The sequence below is a fragment of the Cervus canadensis genome, chromosome 10, assembly GCF_019320065.1.
Source record: "Cervus canadensis isolate Bull #8, Minnesota chromosome 10, ASM1932006v1, whole genome shotgun sequence".
Lineage (NCBI taxonomy): Eukaryota > Metazoa > Chordata > Mammalia > Artiodactyla > Cervidae > Cervus > Cervus canadensis.
Window position 1 is genome coordinate 52,146,127 of NC_057395.1, and position 14,291 is coordinate 52,160,417.

Consider the following 14,291-nt stretch of genomic DNA (forward strand, 5'->3'; position numbering starts at 1 on the left):
TTCTAAGGGGCTTTGGCTGTGCGCACAGCTGCCTCTTTGGCACCTCCTTCTGAGCCGGAGTCAAGATAACCCCTGAGTCTTGGACCAGTCACCTGCTGCCACCACCCTCCGACCTGCTGGGCCTGAAGCTGCCCAGGGACAAAGAGGAACACAGGTAATATCCAGAGGGTGCTGCAACCCTCTCTCTTGGTTTTATTTATTTTTTCCTGATTCTCTGAACCTGGAGAAGGTGGGAGCTTGGGCTGGGGAATTTCAGGTTTGGGTCTGACTGTCCGGCAGAGGTAGTAAGAGTTGTGTGGTTAGTTTACAAAAGCCAGATCAGTTCGAGACAGACTGCTCTTCAGAATTTCCTTCTCTGTACAGCCCTGTCTTGAACAGGTGGGTTGCTCCTTCCCAAGAGGACCACCCCTCGGTTTTGTCTGCGGGATGCTTCTTCTTCTGGCAGGCTGCCTCCCCACAGCGGTGTCCATGTGAGAGCAGGATGCCCTGGGTGAAGGAAATGAAAGGTTTAGATCATCAGGGTAATTTTAAAGGTCAGTGATTCTCGCTGGACTTACAGAACAAGAGCTTGGGGACATTAACGAGATGTCAGAGCTCTGGCATTTACCATGTATCATGTACATCAATGTACAACCAAGTTCAGCCTTTTCATTCTTTTCGGATCGTGTTTAATTGCTGACAGGGTGCTGGCTTGAGTGGCTTCCTATGATGTGATTTTACACAGAAGTGAAGTTTGGGGTTGTTTTGTTGGGAGGGAACAGGCAGAGAGAAGGATAGCATGCCAGGAGACATAGGCTTAGCAGGATGTTTCTTGTCAGTCTTACTTTGAGAGGACTTGTTGCTTTCTTGTAAATTATAGGCAGAGGAGTCAAGGCTAGGTGGGGAGGAAACTCAGATGGGAAAGACATTTGCTCTGGTAAAAAGATATCTGCATTCAAAGAAAATATTATTGAATCTCAAGGTCTGATTCGCAAAAAAGGCTGGTGAGCTTCAGGGGTGGTGGTGGGAACCTGCTGATGACTCCCAGATTGAATAGTAAATTCTGTGACCTCAGACTTTTTCCTGGGTATCTTTTGTGTAGAATCTCCAAGCTTTACAAACATTCCTTAATTAAGCCTCCAAGCTTCCCAAGAGAAACAACCTCTTCAGGTTATTGGATTTGATTTCAGTTTCCTTCCCACAGACCAAAAGTCTTCATTACCATTTTTTTCCCAAGGGTTGGGAAAATACACAAGTCTTGTCTTTCTAATTTGACAGGCTTTCCAGTGAAGATCTGTTGCCAAACGTTACAGAATGTCAATCCTCTTCTCTGCATTTTCTCCCCCTGCGCCCCTGTGCCACCGCTGCACCTTCCATCTCCTTTCCTCACCTTCTCCCCCCCAGTCCCACCCCACCTTGTCTTTTGTTCTATTTTTACAGGTCATTTATCTCCAGGCTTTGAGATCTGCGTGGGGGAGCTGTTGCAGCAGCCCTAGCCGGGTGAGCTGTGCCGCCTGAGGGAGGTTGCTGAAGGGATCTCAAGCCCACCGCTTTGCCCCAGAGGAGCTAGAGGTGTGATGGGTGGCAGGTGAATCCCATGTTTCCACTATCGCTGGGAGGGGATACCACAGAGACTTCTTAGCAGAATCTAACACATTGTTTAGTAGAGTGGGCAAAGGGACCAGCTCTGAGGCTGGTCCCCTTAAGCATATGGAGAGGAATTAGGGTCTTCAGGAGCCAGGAATTTTTCATTTGACGTCTAAATGGGCATCTCACAACACCCAAGACAGTGTTGGGTTCAAGTCCCAGATCCACCACTCATTTGCTGTGTGACTGGGCACAGGAGCGCTCCCTACTGAATAATTGCTCCTCTGAGCAATAAAGACAGGATTTTACCTCCTGAGGTTATTGTGAGATCCTCATGGGATACAGTAAGATGCCCGGCATTTAGGTACTCAGTAAATGCTAGTGTGACTCCTCAAGTTTTCACTCTTCAAAGTTTCAGAAATGGAGCCATCCCCTCCCCTCAACCTATCATCCCACTCCATCACGCTGTACGTTACATCCAGGAAATATGATTCAGCGTCTAATACTTCTGTTTGCGGGGCCAGCACTCCTCTCCCTGCCCTCCCCCTTCTCTCCACATCAACAGAAGACATTATGTCTTCAGCTCCTGCCTTAGGTTTGAAGTGTCTTCTTGATTGATCCTCTTTCCACACCACCCCCCGCCCACCGCCCCCCACTGCCCACCGCCCCCCACTGCCCACCTCTTGGGTCATTCTTGCACAATTATTGTATTTATTAGATGTCTTCCATCTTCCAAGCAGGATCAATAGTTGGTGATTTGATTCCATCTCATGTCTGATAAAGTGCAGTCAGCTAGCTGATATCTTTCACCATTTTCCCTCATCCCAGCCCATAAATGTTGGCTAATCTCACTGGATCTGACAAAGGGCTAAAACGATTTCACTGCGACAGAGTTGGCCTTTGTGACAGGCAGTAAACATCGTTGGAAGCACTCAGGTAAGCCCAGGATCAGGCCCTGGAGACGGAGAAGTGTCCCTGGCTACTATGAAGTTAGATGTCATTAATCCCTCCAGCCTGGGTCCAGATGGATGCTCCTGGGGGCAGGGCAATGGCCCAGGGCCATGAGGCACATCTCTTGGCTCAGGAGGCCTTTCCCTGCATCTTTCCAGCCACCCCCCTGGCCAGAGTGGTTACGGCGGGCCACAGGCTTGCTCACCAGGGGCAATGTGTTCATCAGCATTGGGTCCCTTGGCCTATTATTGGACAGTTTGATTTAACCCGACAAGATCTTACAGAGCAGTCATTGTGTGATTGGACCTCTGGTCCACTGGCCACTAGAAATACAGGGCAGAACAGAGGGTTGATGGAGAAGGGAATTGGTGTTTGTGATTCATATAGGAGGCCAACCTCCTGATCAAGGCTCTCTGCTTTCTCTCCATCCCACCTCTTGTCCCCTCTCCTCCACCTTCCTCTTCTTTATACTTTCTCCCTCTCATTTCCATTCACCCTCTCCCCATCTCTGCTTCTTCTCTGTATTTTCTTTTCCCTCATGGCCTGTCATCTTACTCTCTGCTTTTCTAGGCTCTTCATCTCTTTCTCTCCATATGCAACCCTTGACCACTCTCCTTGCTTCTCATCCTCTCTTTCCTCTGTGTGTCTTTTCACCTCCATCTCTCTGTCCACCCTCCACTGCTTTTCTCCCCATCTCTTAATTGTGTCCGATAACAAAGGGTCAGAATTCCATAGGAATCCTGCTCTCAAAAAGCATTCTTTCAAAACTATACTTAATGATCCAGTCATGACCATGGTTTGCAGGGTGGTCCCCCTGTCTAACCTCTAGGTTGATGATCCATTCTTTGTTAATGACTCTAAAGGCCTAACAAAAGTGCTATTTTCCAGTTTGGGGGGATTCTGTTAGCCAGCCCACTGGAGACCCACAAAGGTGAACTTTATGTATTTTCGAGTAAGGTCGAACTCCTGGAACAGTCTGATCTTCAGGACCGTGATCATGCCTAGAGTTCAGGCGGTTTGTGGAGCAGAGCCTCAGGCTGATGCTAAGCAAGCCTGCTCCCTGTGGCCTGGCCTCTTGGCCCAGTCATTTTGCTTCTCCAAGTCTCTGTTTTTCCACCAAGTAGATGGGCTAATAGTGCCCAGGCTACCAGATCCTGCTAAAGGATGTTGTTGTTGAGATACAGGCCCCTTGCTGTGCCCTCAGAAGGGCATGAGGAGGACTCAGAATCCTGTCTCAGCTACACACCTGCTTGGGCCTTGGGGTGGGGTGTGGGGGGCTCTGTCACAGGGTCCTCACTCTTCCGTCAGGAACCTGAGCCTATAATACTAGCACCTGCCCTGGAGGGTCCATGGGAGACTGGGGTCTGGCCCAAAGCGGCAGCACAGTGCTTGCTGGAGTCATGGCCTGGGTGTGGGAGGCTCCAATTCTGTCTCCATTTCCCTCCTGACTCATGATGTGACCTTAAACAAGTGACTTCATTTCTACCTTTTCCCATTTCCTCTTCTATCAAATAGGGATAATCATATGCGATAAAGTGCTCAGAGAGATAATTGCGATGTTAAATCAAGCCATTATTATTCCTTGCTGGCTTTTTAAATGAAAATGCTCGCTGCTCCTCAGAGTCCTCTGACTATAAGGTAGAAATATTGAGAGGGGAGAAGAGGGCAAGCAGTCCCTTCCCTTTGAAGGAACTCTGGGCCCTTGATGAAGAAAGATCTATGGTGCGCTGGCCTTTGTTGGGACCATCCAGGGGCCCGAATGGAGCCACGACGGGGAGGTGACATGCAACCCACTGACAGATGAGAAGACGGGGGCTTGGAGAAGGGGACAATTCCTCTCTGATTTCCCCAAGAAAATCAGCTTCAAAACTATTAGAATAATTAGATTTATAAAATGGCTATAAAATAATGAAAGCAGGGGTCAGCAAGCTTTTTCTGTAAAAGACCAGACAGTTACACTTATGGGCAGTCTGGCATCTGTTTCAATGCTCAGCTGTGCTTTTGTCACAAGACACGCTATAAACAAACGGATGGTGTATGAATCAGGGTTCTCCAGAGAAACGGAAATGGTGGGATGTATACATATAGTGAAAATTTTATTAGGAGTGGATCATGTGATTATGGAGGCTGACGAGTCCAAAGTGTCCTTTTCCCTTAGGGGAGAGTCACCCTCCTCCCCCGCCAGCCCCTGCTTTCCTGGCTGGGCTGTCATACTGTGCCTGGAGGTGGTGGCTGAGGAAATGCTTCCTAAACTAGCAAGTGCAGAGGTTTCCCTTTGGGAGACCCTTCTGAGGCTCCTTCACCATAGACTACGCAAGCCCCCCACCTCAGCCCCCTCCCCGGGGTCTGTGCGCTGACTCACTGCCCCTTGAGCTCATTCAGCAGACTCACTTCCGCATCTCACACAGAGGTGAACAGCCAAGTTCCTTTTCTCCTGCCTCCTCCCAAGTCAGGAATGAGCCGGCAGGGCTATCTCTGATGTATGACTTATAAGCTAATCCTCACAGCAAAGGCGAAAAGGCTCCCTGGGGGGACTCAACTGACGTTGCTCAATAATTTGTTTATCCTACACAAGGAAGGAAGCAGGATGGTTTAGGAAAACCTCAGGGCTGATGTGTTGCTGTTAGACACCAGAGAGATCCATTCGGAGGCCTAACTCTCCCCCTAACAAGCCAAGGAAACTTGGGCAAGGAACGTCTCTCCCAGCCTCAGTCTTGTCCCACATACAGTGGGTATGCAAGCATGAGTGTTGTGAGGGTGAGAATAATGCATGTAAAGTGGTAACACACAGCCTGGCACTGAGGATCGATGTGACCATGAACAGAGAGCTCTGAACGCATCAGTACATAGTAGGGTCTCTACACGCGGCAGTTAATTCATTCAACACCTCTTTTTGGTTTGTTTCTCCAGTGTTCGAGGTCCTATGTTATTACCCCTTTTTGCCTTTTTCTTTTCCATCTGCTGTAGCCCAAGTGAAGTTGGAATGGATCCTTCATACTCCCCCTGTTTCCTCCTCTACCCCCATCCGCTCTTTCTGTGTCTTCCCCTTGACAGCCTTGCCTCTCTCTCCTCTGCTCCTGTGTCTCTAGTCACTTCCCCCTCTTCCCTCCCTGTTCTCTGTCTTTGACTGGTTTTCACTTCCTCCCTGTCCCCTCCTTCCCTTACTTCACTCCCTTGGTCTCATTCCCCTTCTTCCTCTCTTCCCTTTCCTACCTGCCTCTTCTCTTCCCCCGGCCTGCCCCCACCTCTCCCCATGGTTTCATTAACATCTGCCGAATTTCTTTAGCAGGTATTGGTTTTAGACATCCTGTGGACCCGTGAGGTTTCTCTGGGGGCACAGAAGTGTGAGTCAGAAAAATTCAAACTGGGTTTCTGAGAGATCCAGGGTTGCCTGTTATTCATTCTACACATGTGTGCTCTTCTTGTTCCTGTTCTAGCTCTGCATTCGGCGCAGGGGACATCATCCGTTCATTCATTCATTTAACAATCTAACTTCCTTAGTTTTCCCATCACATTAGAATGAAATGCAAGCGGCTCGTGGGCCTGCAAGGGCTGACACCATGCGGCCTCTGCCCAAGTCTCCTGTCTCCCCCTTTACGCTGTTCCTGTCATCCTCACACACAGCCTCTCTCACCTCAGGGCCTCTGAACTTACAGAGTCTGCCCTGGCAGGGAACTCAGAAGGAGGCAGTTGTGTGATACACGGAGAGCTGTGAGCAGTCAAAGGAGAAGCCTAACCTAGACAGACTTCCTGAAGGAGGTAACTAAGATTGAGTTTTAAAGAACAATGAGAGGCAGGCAGGTCAGAGGGAGACGGGAGTGTGGAGGTGGTGATAAAGGTGCTCCATGTGCAAAAGTTTGGGGGACAGGGCACAGAGGGCATTTCTCATAGAGCTGCAGGTGATGTGGTCAGGCCCAGGTCAGATGGCGCGCACACCCAGCCTGCCTGCGTGTCCTTGCTGGGGTTGCTTGCTTAGATGTGATCTCTCTGTGCCTCTACTTCCTCACTGTAGAACGGGGAGAATATCAGTCTCAGCTTTAGGGGGTTATTACGAGCACCCCTTATACTGAGACTCATACAGGACTCAGCAGAGGGCCCAGCATGTGGTAAGCCGGGTCAATGGTGGCTCTCCTTGGCAGGAAAGCCCTGGACAGCCTGGCGAAGGGGCAGGTCCTCTCAAAGGTGATGGAGAAGCCAAATGCAGGGCAGGGTGCAGTCAGACTGGATTCAGAATTGTCCTCTGGTTGCCTGTGGAGGGTTCTCTCGGGACAAGATTAGAGGCCGTTCTGGAAGCAGGAGGAAGGAGCTGGAGGCTGGGGTGCCTTGAAGGAGCTGGGGCCATACCTGGTGGTTAGGAAGGTGGGCTCTGGAGCCAGACTGCCTGGGTGCAAATTCCAGCTTTTCTGCTAACTAGCTGTAGAGTCTTTGCAGGTGTCTTAACTCAGTTTTCTCGTCTGTGAAGTGGGCATGACAATAGTACCCACCACACACAGTTGCTGTGAGTATAAATGAGTTCATTCATGAAAGTTACTCAGAATATCATGAGTGCTCACTAACCATCAGATCGGCTAGAATGATCCTTGCTGGATATAAAGGAAATGGATGAAAGAAAGGGATGCTGTCACTGTATTTGCGTGGGACAGTGAGATCTCAAATCCAGCTTCCTACTGTAGCCACCGAGCAGAAAGCTTCCAGCCAGGAGTAAGAGGGCGTTGCTGCTGTCCATCCCCAGTGGATGAGCAAGACCTTGCTAATCTTGTACCAGGCCAGCCCAGCCATCGCTGATAGGAGGAAAACATGAGCTGCTGCTTTATATCTGCACATAAACAGCACAGCTCACTGACCTGGAACCCAAATCCGCTCAGCAGTTGATAGAGCATGAGAAAAACTCAAGGAAGGAGAGCGGCATGGATGGACACAGGCCCGCCTACGTGAGGTTTTTTCTCTGAACAGAAATAGCCCAGCCTCAAGAGAGGCAGATGAGCCTGAGTTCTCACCTTTGATCGCTGTGTGGCCTCAGGAGATTTGCCAAGCCTCTCTGAGCACCAACTTTCTCATCTACAAAGTGGAGCTAAGAATGCCCACCTCTTACAACTGGCAGGTGGGTTGGGAATAATATACAAGAAAAAGCCTTGTGCATGGGGCCCTCTGGACCTCGTGGAGGTTTCAGCTGTTAATAAATCAAAGTGGTTCTAGAACCTGTAGTCATTACAAGCACACATGTGGTGAGTCAAAGAGAATGGGCCTGCACCCCACTTTCACCACTCACTGGAGGGCATGGGGAACTCACAGAACTGGAAGTGTCCTTCTCACTGGGCATGGATAGATGAGACAACAGACGTAGGGGCTCAGTCAAGGCCTGAAGCACCTCGATGGTGGCTGGGCTCCTCATCAGGCATGCTTTAGAGGGAAACCTCCTGTGTGCTCTGAGACCAGTTCTGGGCCATGGCATGGAGCCCTGGAGCCACAGGTGGAATCTCATAACTCCCCCTCCTCACCTGAGCAAACAGGGCATTGTGCAGGAGGATCTGGGGGATGGAGTGGGGAGGAGGACAGCTGTCTCTGAGAGCGGCGACGGAGGCAGCAGATTACAGGGACCAGGCTGGAGAGTGTGTTGCAGCCCTGCCCATTTCCAGTTCTGTGCTCCTACTTGGCAGCTTTGCATCTTGATATTTGGTTTATAAGGAGTTAACTATGAAAGGAACAGCTTTTAATAGACTCTTTGTGAAGCATTAATTCATCTGCTTAGGATTTATTGAGGGCCTACTATCTGCTGGTCAGAGTTGTGTGTGCTGGGTTATAGTGGGGAACACGCCAGTTAAGGTCTGTGCCTGCAGGGAGCTAATATTCTAGGGGAGAGATGTAATAAACAATGACAAGCATCGAACAGTAGGATAGTCTGAGATGGTGAGTGTTCCCATGAAAACAAAAGCACAGGAATGCAAGAGGAACCAGGAAGCCATGCTAAACCCTGGGGTCAGCAAACATCTCCCAGGTGATGTGACACTGTATTCATTTAGTTACAAGGAGTGAGCCAGGTAAAAATCTGAGGCCACAGTACCACAGATGGAGAAACAGGGAATTAAAGGCCCTGAGGTAGGGGCAAACCTGGCATGTTTGGGGAACACAGAGAAAGTGTTTCAGAGATGAAAACAAGTCACAGCTCCTGCCTTCGTGGAACCAAAGTTTAAAGACTCACATAGGTAGTTACTGAGTAGTGGAATAGTTTTAAAAAGGAGGCACAAATCTCTGGAAAAATACAAAGGAGGAACATCCCTTCCACCTAAGAGATCAGAGGAAGCTGCCTGGAGGAGATGACATCTACTCTAGGACCAAAATGACAGATAAAAGGAGAGGACAGGAGGGGTTCCTAGGAAGAGGATTTTCTAGGAGGATTCTCTGGCCCTAGCATGTGCAAAGGGCCAGAGGGGACAGGTGCTGCTCCATTCATTAGGGGATTTACAAGTAGCTAAATGTGGTCAGAATGCAGAGTTGAAGAGCTGGCTATAGGGTTAGAATTGAGGGTGTCTCTGACATTTAGTACTTCCCTGGTGGCTCAGACAGTAAAGCGTCTGCCTACAATGCAGGAGACCCGGGTTCAATCCCTGGGTTGGGAAGATCTCCTGGAGAAGGAAATGGTGATCCACTCCAGTATTCTTGCCTGGAAAATCCCATGGACGGAGGAGACTGGTAGGCTACAGTCCTTGGGGTCACAAAGAGTCAGACATGACTAAGCGACTTCACTTTTCTGACATTTAGGAGAAGGGCCCAGCCTGACCCAATCCAATGGTTCTGATCCTGGAATTGATAAGCCAAGAAGGGCATTTCAAGGTGGGCAGGGGGGACCAGCATGGAGATCGGTGAAGGTGGAGCCATGGCTGGGGCAAGGAGGAGTGCTGGCGTGGGAAATGTCCACAGCAGAAAGGACTGGGCTGGGGCCAGCCTGGGGAACGGGGGAGATGGGCAGGGGGTAGAAGCTTCAGAGAATGCAGAAAAACAGATAGCCACGTCTTCTGGCTTGGTGAATGGTCAGAATGGGTTTCAATTCTTGTCCACTTCCTAGCTGTGTAAGCAATCGCTTACCCTCTCTGAGCCTCCACTTTCCTATCTGTCTAACGGTACAACCCACATTAAGAACTATTTGCAGGTTGAATGTGAGCATGTAGGAAAGCTCCTAGTACACTGGGGCACTCAGCATGTTAGTTCCCTTCCTTGACCACTGGACTTGGGCACCCACTGCTCCTCCATAGGCCTGTTTTCTTGGCTGTAGAATGGGAACAAGAATGGTTGCTTTGCAGTGCAGTGCTGCCAGCAAGAGTTGGCTTTGCAGGCTAAGGACACACCCCACAGAGTAGGCGATCACAGATTTCATTTCCTCTTTCTCTCTCTCCAGCAGGAAGAGCCAAGACAGAATGGTGTGGCAAGGGCTGGTACTGGCTGCTTGCCTGCTCGCACTCCCCTCTGTCTCAGCGGACTGCCCGGCCCAGTGCTCCTTGTGTGCCGTGAAGACACAGGATGGGCCCCAACCCATCAACCCCCTGGTGAGTTTCAGGCAAGGCTCCTCAATGCCAGAGTGCATGGAAGGGACAGTCTGTGTGTGGAGCCCAGAGAGAGAAGGTAGCAGGCCTGGGCAGCTGTGAGCCTGTTCTGTAGACTCATCCCAGATTGTGCAGAATACGTCCTGCCCTGTGGTCAGTCTGGGCAGCTATGGACAGCTGTTTTCCAGACTCCTGTTCCCTCCCCAGACCTTACCCGCCAGAAGCTCACTCAGGTCTGGGAGCAAAGCTCAGGTTTCCAGGGAGCCTGTTGCCTGATAACAAGGAATGTCGTTCATGAGGTGGTGTTGACTTTAGGTGTTGGCAGCCCAAGATGAACTTTTCAGGGCTTCTCACAACCAGGCTGATGGGCATTCCCAAATCTAGTCAATCTCCTGGAAGGAGCTCTTTACACCACCGCTTGGCTGGCCTTGCTGGCTTTACTTTGAATCAAGCTCTCCCTGTGCCTCTCCCACAACAACAGATAGCTGTAATAAAGTTTCAAGGCTGTGGTGGACAGGACATGGGCTTTGGTTCTGCCAATTTCTAGTTCCATGACCCTGGAACCCCCTCTCTGAGCCTCAGTTTCCTTGCATGCAAAATGGGAGTGATTCCATGAGCTGATGATGCAAAGTATTAACTCTAGCCACTCTTCACTGAGATGCACACAGCGCACCATGTATTGGTTTGATCTCAGAAGTGCCCAGTGCTTAAGTATGATGACTCATGGCATTAGAACATGGGTTCAAGTTCCAGTACTGTCTAGTATTGTCACTGTGGTCACTGTTATTATCAATACCATCATCATCATGTTTGAGTCCTCCCTACTTTTTTGAAGTAGATACTGTCATCCCAGGTTTAATGAACCCTTAAACAACTTCTTATATGTGTTCTTTCCACCATTCTGCATTGCTTCTATTCCTCTGTATAAAATGTTTGCAGCATCCTTTATACCCAGGAAAGGTTGGGGTAACCAACTAGTCCCTCTGGAGTCAGAAGCAGAAGATTATGGATGAGCCCAGCAGAGCACTATGGGAAGATCTTCCTTCCAATTTTCACAGTGTCATCTGTAGCCCTGGGCCCTTGGAAAAGCTGTTTCATCTCTCCTCATCCTCCACATGGGCATAAAGTCACTTACCTTTAGGCACCATTGGGAGCATGAAAGTGGGTGGCCTGGGACTTAGCAATGGTTTTTTAATTTTCTCAGACACTAGACAGGGGACTCTCTGGAGCAGGAGCTTGTGGCTTGACAGTTTGATGGAGGTGGCATTACCACTGTGGTCTTCTGGGGTCTCTTGCAGGTTTGCTCCCTGGAATGCCAGGCTGCCCTGCAGCCTGCTCAGGAGTGGGAGAGGTGCCAGGGCCTTCTGTCTTTCCTCACTCCCTTCACTGTTGGGCTCAATGGCAAGGAAGACTTGGAAAGCAAGGCAGTTTTGGAAGAGTCCAGCAGTGAGCCGGCCAAGCACATCAGGCCCTACTTGAAGGAACTAGAAAAAAACAGATTCCTTCTGAGCACCCCAGCAGAGGAGAACGCTCTAAGCAGCAGCATGGCAGAGAAGCTCAGGGGTCTCTCTGGCAGGCTGGGGGAGGGTGCAGTGTCTGAGTTGAATGGGGATGCTCAGCTGAACGATGGTGCCCTGGAGGCTGGAGGGCGGGATTCTGATGAGGAGGAACCCAAGGAGCAGGTCAAACGCTATGGGGGCTTTTTGCGCAAATACCCCAAGAGGAGCTCAGAGGTGACTGGGCAGGGAGCTGGGGAAGGGGAGGGGGATGAGGTGGGCCATGAGGACCTGTACAAGCGCTACGGGGGATTCTTACGGCGCATCCGTCCCAAGCTCAAGTGGGACAATCAGAAGCGCTACGGTGGCTTCCTCCGGCGTCAGTTCAAGGTGGTCACTCGGTCTCAGGAAGACCCCAGTGCCTATTACGAAGAGCTTTTTGATGAGTAAACACCTCCACATCATGGAGTTGAGTCAGGAGCTTCCCATAATGCCCTGGAGATTGGAGTGAACTCATTCATCCGCCCCTATGGTCCCCATCCCCATGCTCAGTTCAGCATTGTCTACAAGACTTCCAAACCTAGTCTGCCTCTCTTCTGCCCAGATGCCGTGTTTGTCCAGGTCAGTGAGAGGGGAGGAGGGAGGTTTCCCTCTCCAGTAGGCTTAGTGCTTGCCTTCAACCCTACATCTGTAAAACTACCAGCAGCAGCAGCTTTGCTATCAATTCACTTTATATGACTCCCCCGTCCCAGGAATCCAGACTGACCTCTTGATCCCTCTGGATCTATGATCAAGTATTCTGATCAATGCCCCTCAGAAGAAAAATGAACATTCCCCCTCCCCATGCAGATATATATATATATATAAAATAAAACATATAAAAGGTAGAAATTTAAAACAAAATAGATATATAAAAATCCTAACAGTTTATTCTCAAACCTCAAAAGCTCTCCCTACTATAGAGACCACGCTTTAGGCAAAAAGCTCAAACACTGCTTTTTATTGGAGCAGGAATTCCTACACTACAGAGTTCGGTCTCCCAGTGGGTTAAACGTTCAGTCAGTGTACTCTGAGTTCGTGCTGTTTAGAAACACACCTTTTGAAGAACCCGGTTCCTGGACTCCAGTCCATGTTGATACCCTGGACAGCACCCAACTTCTCACAGGAGAGGACGGGAGTGAAAAATCTCTTTCCAAAATGGTTAATGAGAGCCACTCGCCTTCTGAATGCTGAAACAATCAAGCAGGAGTGAGGCAAACTGATTTGTTCTGTGCAACAGATTTAAAATGTGGACCGGTTCCCTCAGCCCTCATTAAACTAATTAAACTGATCGGTATCACACTCCAACCCCAGGATGAACTGATGCTGAGTCAAGTTGATGAGGTTAAGCACAGCCATGTTCTTGAGCAGCTGAATCTGCTGCCAAGAGTCCAAGCCATCTGGCCAAGCATATGCATTGGGCCTTGGGTAAGGGAATCCAGAAGCAACAGCTAGAAAGGGGGAAAAGTCCTCTTTAGCTCTCACGGCGATTCTTTCCTCTTAATGTCTCAAAATGAAACTAGAAAGAGGAATGAAATGATTAAGTGCTTGAGGCCAAATGAGTTCCTTGATTCAAATAACCCAGAAGCAGAGGAAGTGGCCTTAACCTAAGTCCTCTCCTCTCCTGTCCTCTCTCTCTCCCTGTCTCTCTGTCTCTGTCTGTCTCTCAGACCTCTCTCTCTCTCTCTCTTCACTGTACCCAGGCAATGTGGTTTGGTTTGTGGATCCAGGAGGCTGGTCTAGACGGGGAGGAAATGAACTTGAGTTTGGTTATTTTGTATAAGATGCTACTGAGCACACTTCTTCATGCACAACCCTCGGGCCTCTCTCATGATGTTCTGAAATGTATAGATTGTTTTAGAATTATTTTGTGTGCTTCTCAACATCCCATTTTTTCAGTTTACTTGGAATTTCCTTAGTTCTTAACAGGCTTGTGTTATTTCCAACTCCTTCAGTACAATAAATAAAAAAAAGATGCTGGGCTCTGTGTGTATATGTGTGTGTGTGTGGTTGGGGGGGGTACCTTAGTCCCCAAGAATGATAAGACCCTTTTCAGAAAAGAGTGCTGGGGAAAGGGGGGGAGGATTATATATATGTGTATATATATATATATATATACATACATACACACATATATTCAAGTTTAAGAACTAAATGTAGGATAACAGAAAGAGCACAAACTTCAGACTACCCTAGTCCTAATTTTGAAATCTGTTTGACCTTAGGTAAGTCATGTGACCTCTCTGAGCCTTTGTCCCTTCCTCCGTAGAATAAAGATGAACAATGCCAATTTTGTAAGGTGGCTGTGAGGGTCAGGTGTGATCAAATACGCAAAGCTCCTAGAACATAGTAGGCACTCAGTAAATGATGGTTTCTTTCTTATATTGCCTTAAGGAATAGTGACAAAGCTCAAACATATGGCAACACAGTGGGGAGAGGTAAGGGGGGTGCTGTCTCCTGTGCTGCATGACCAGGCAGGAGGGGAAATGTCTCTAGACAAGAGGGGGTGTCCTAGGGATGAAGACTACTCTAGAAAATGCGGACACAGCGTCCTTTACTAAAATGGTATCTTTCGTTAAACAGCATAGATGAGATGTCTTTAATTAAGACTAGAAGATTCAGTGGCTACCGACCTATGGGTTCTGCTTGGATACTGCTTTTCTGAGTAAATCCATAGAAAATGCAGAGTCAGGGAGATCTC

General features: G+C 49.1%; 1 protein-coding gene across 1 annotated transcript in view; it reads left to right on the top strand.

Moving 5' to 3' along the window:
• The window catches only part of PDYN (prodynorphin), a 105,493-nt gene extending 91,923 nt beyond the window's left edge, over positions 1–13,570 (top strand). Inside the window, exons 5-8 of the mRNA XM_043479006.1 lie at positions 29–154; positions 1,420–1,567; positions 9,911–10,058; positions 11,354–13,570. Coding sequence (XP_043334941.1) covers positions 1,557–1,567; positions 9,911–10,058; positions 11,354–12,001 — 807 coding nt within the window. The 5' untranslated portion in view covers positions 29–154; positions 1,420–1,556 and the 3' untranslated portion in view covers positions 12,002–13,570. The remainder of the gene's footprint in view (positions 1–28; positions 155–1,419; positions 1,568–9,910; positions 10,059–11,353) is intronic.
• Positions 13,571–14,291: the final 721 nt, after the last annotated feature.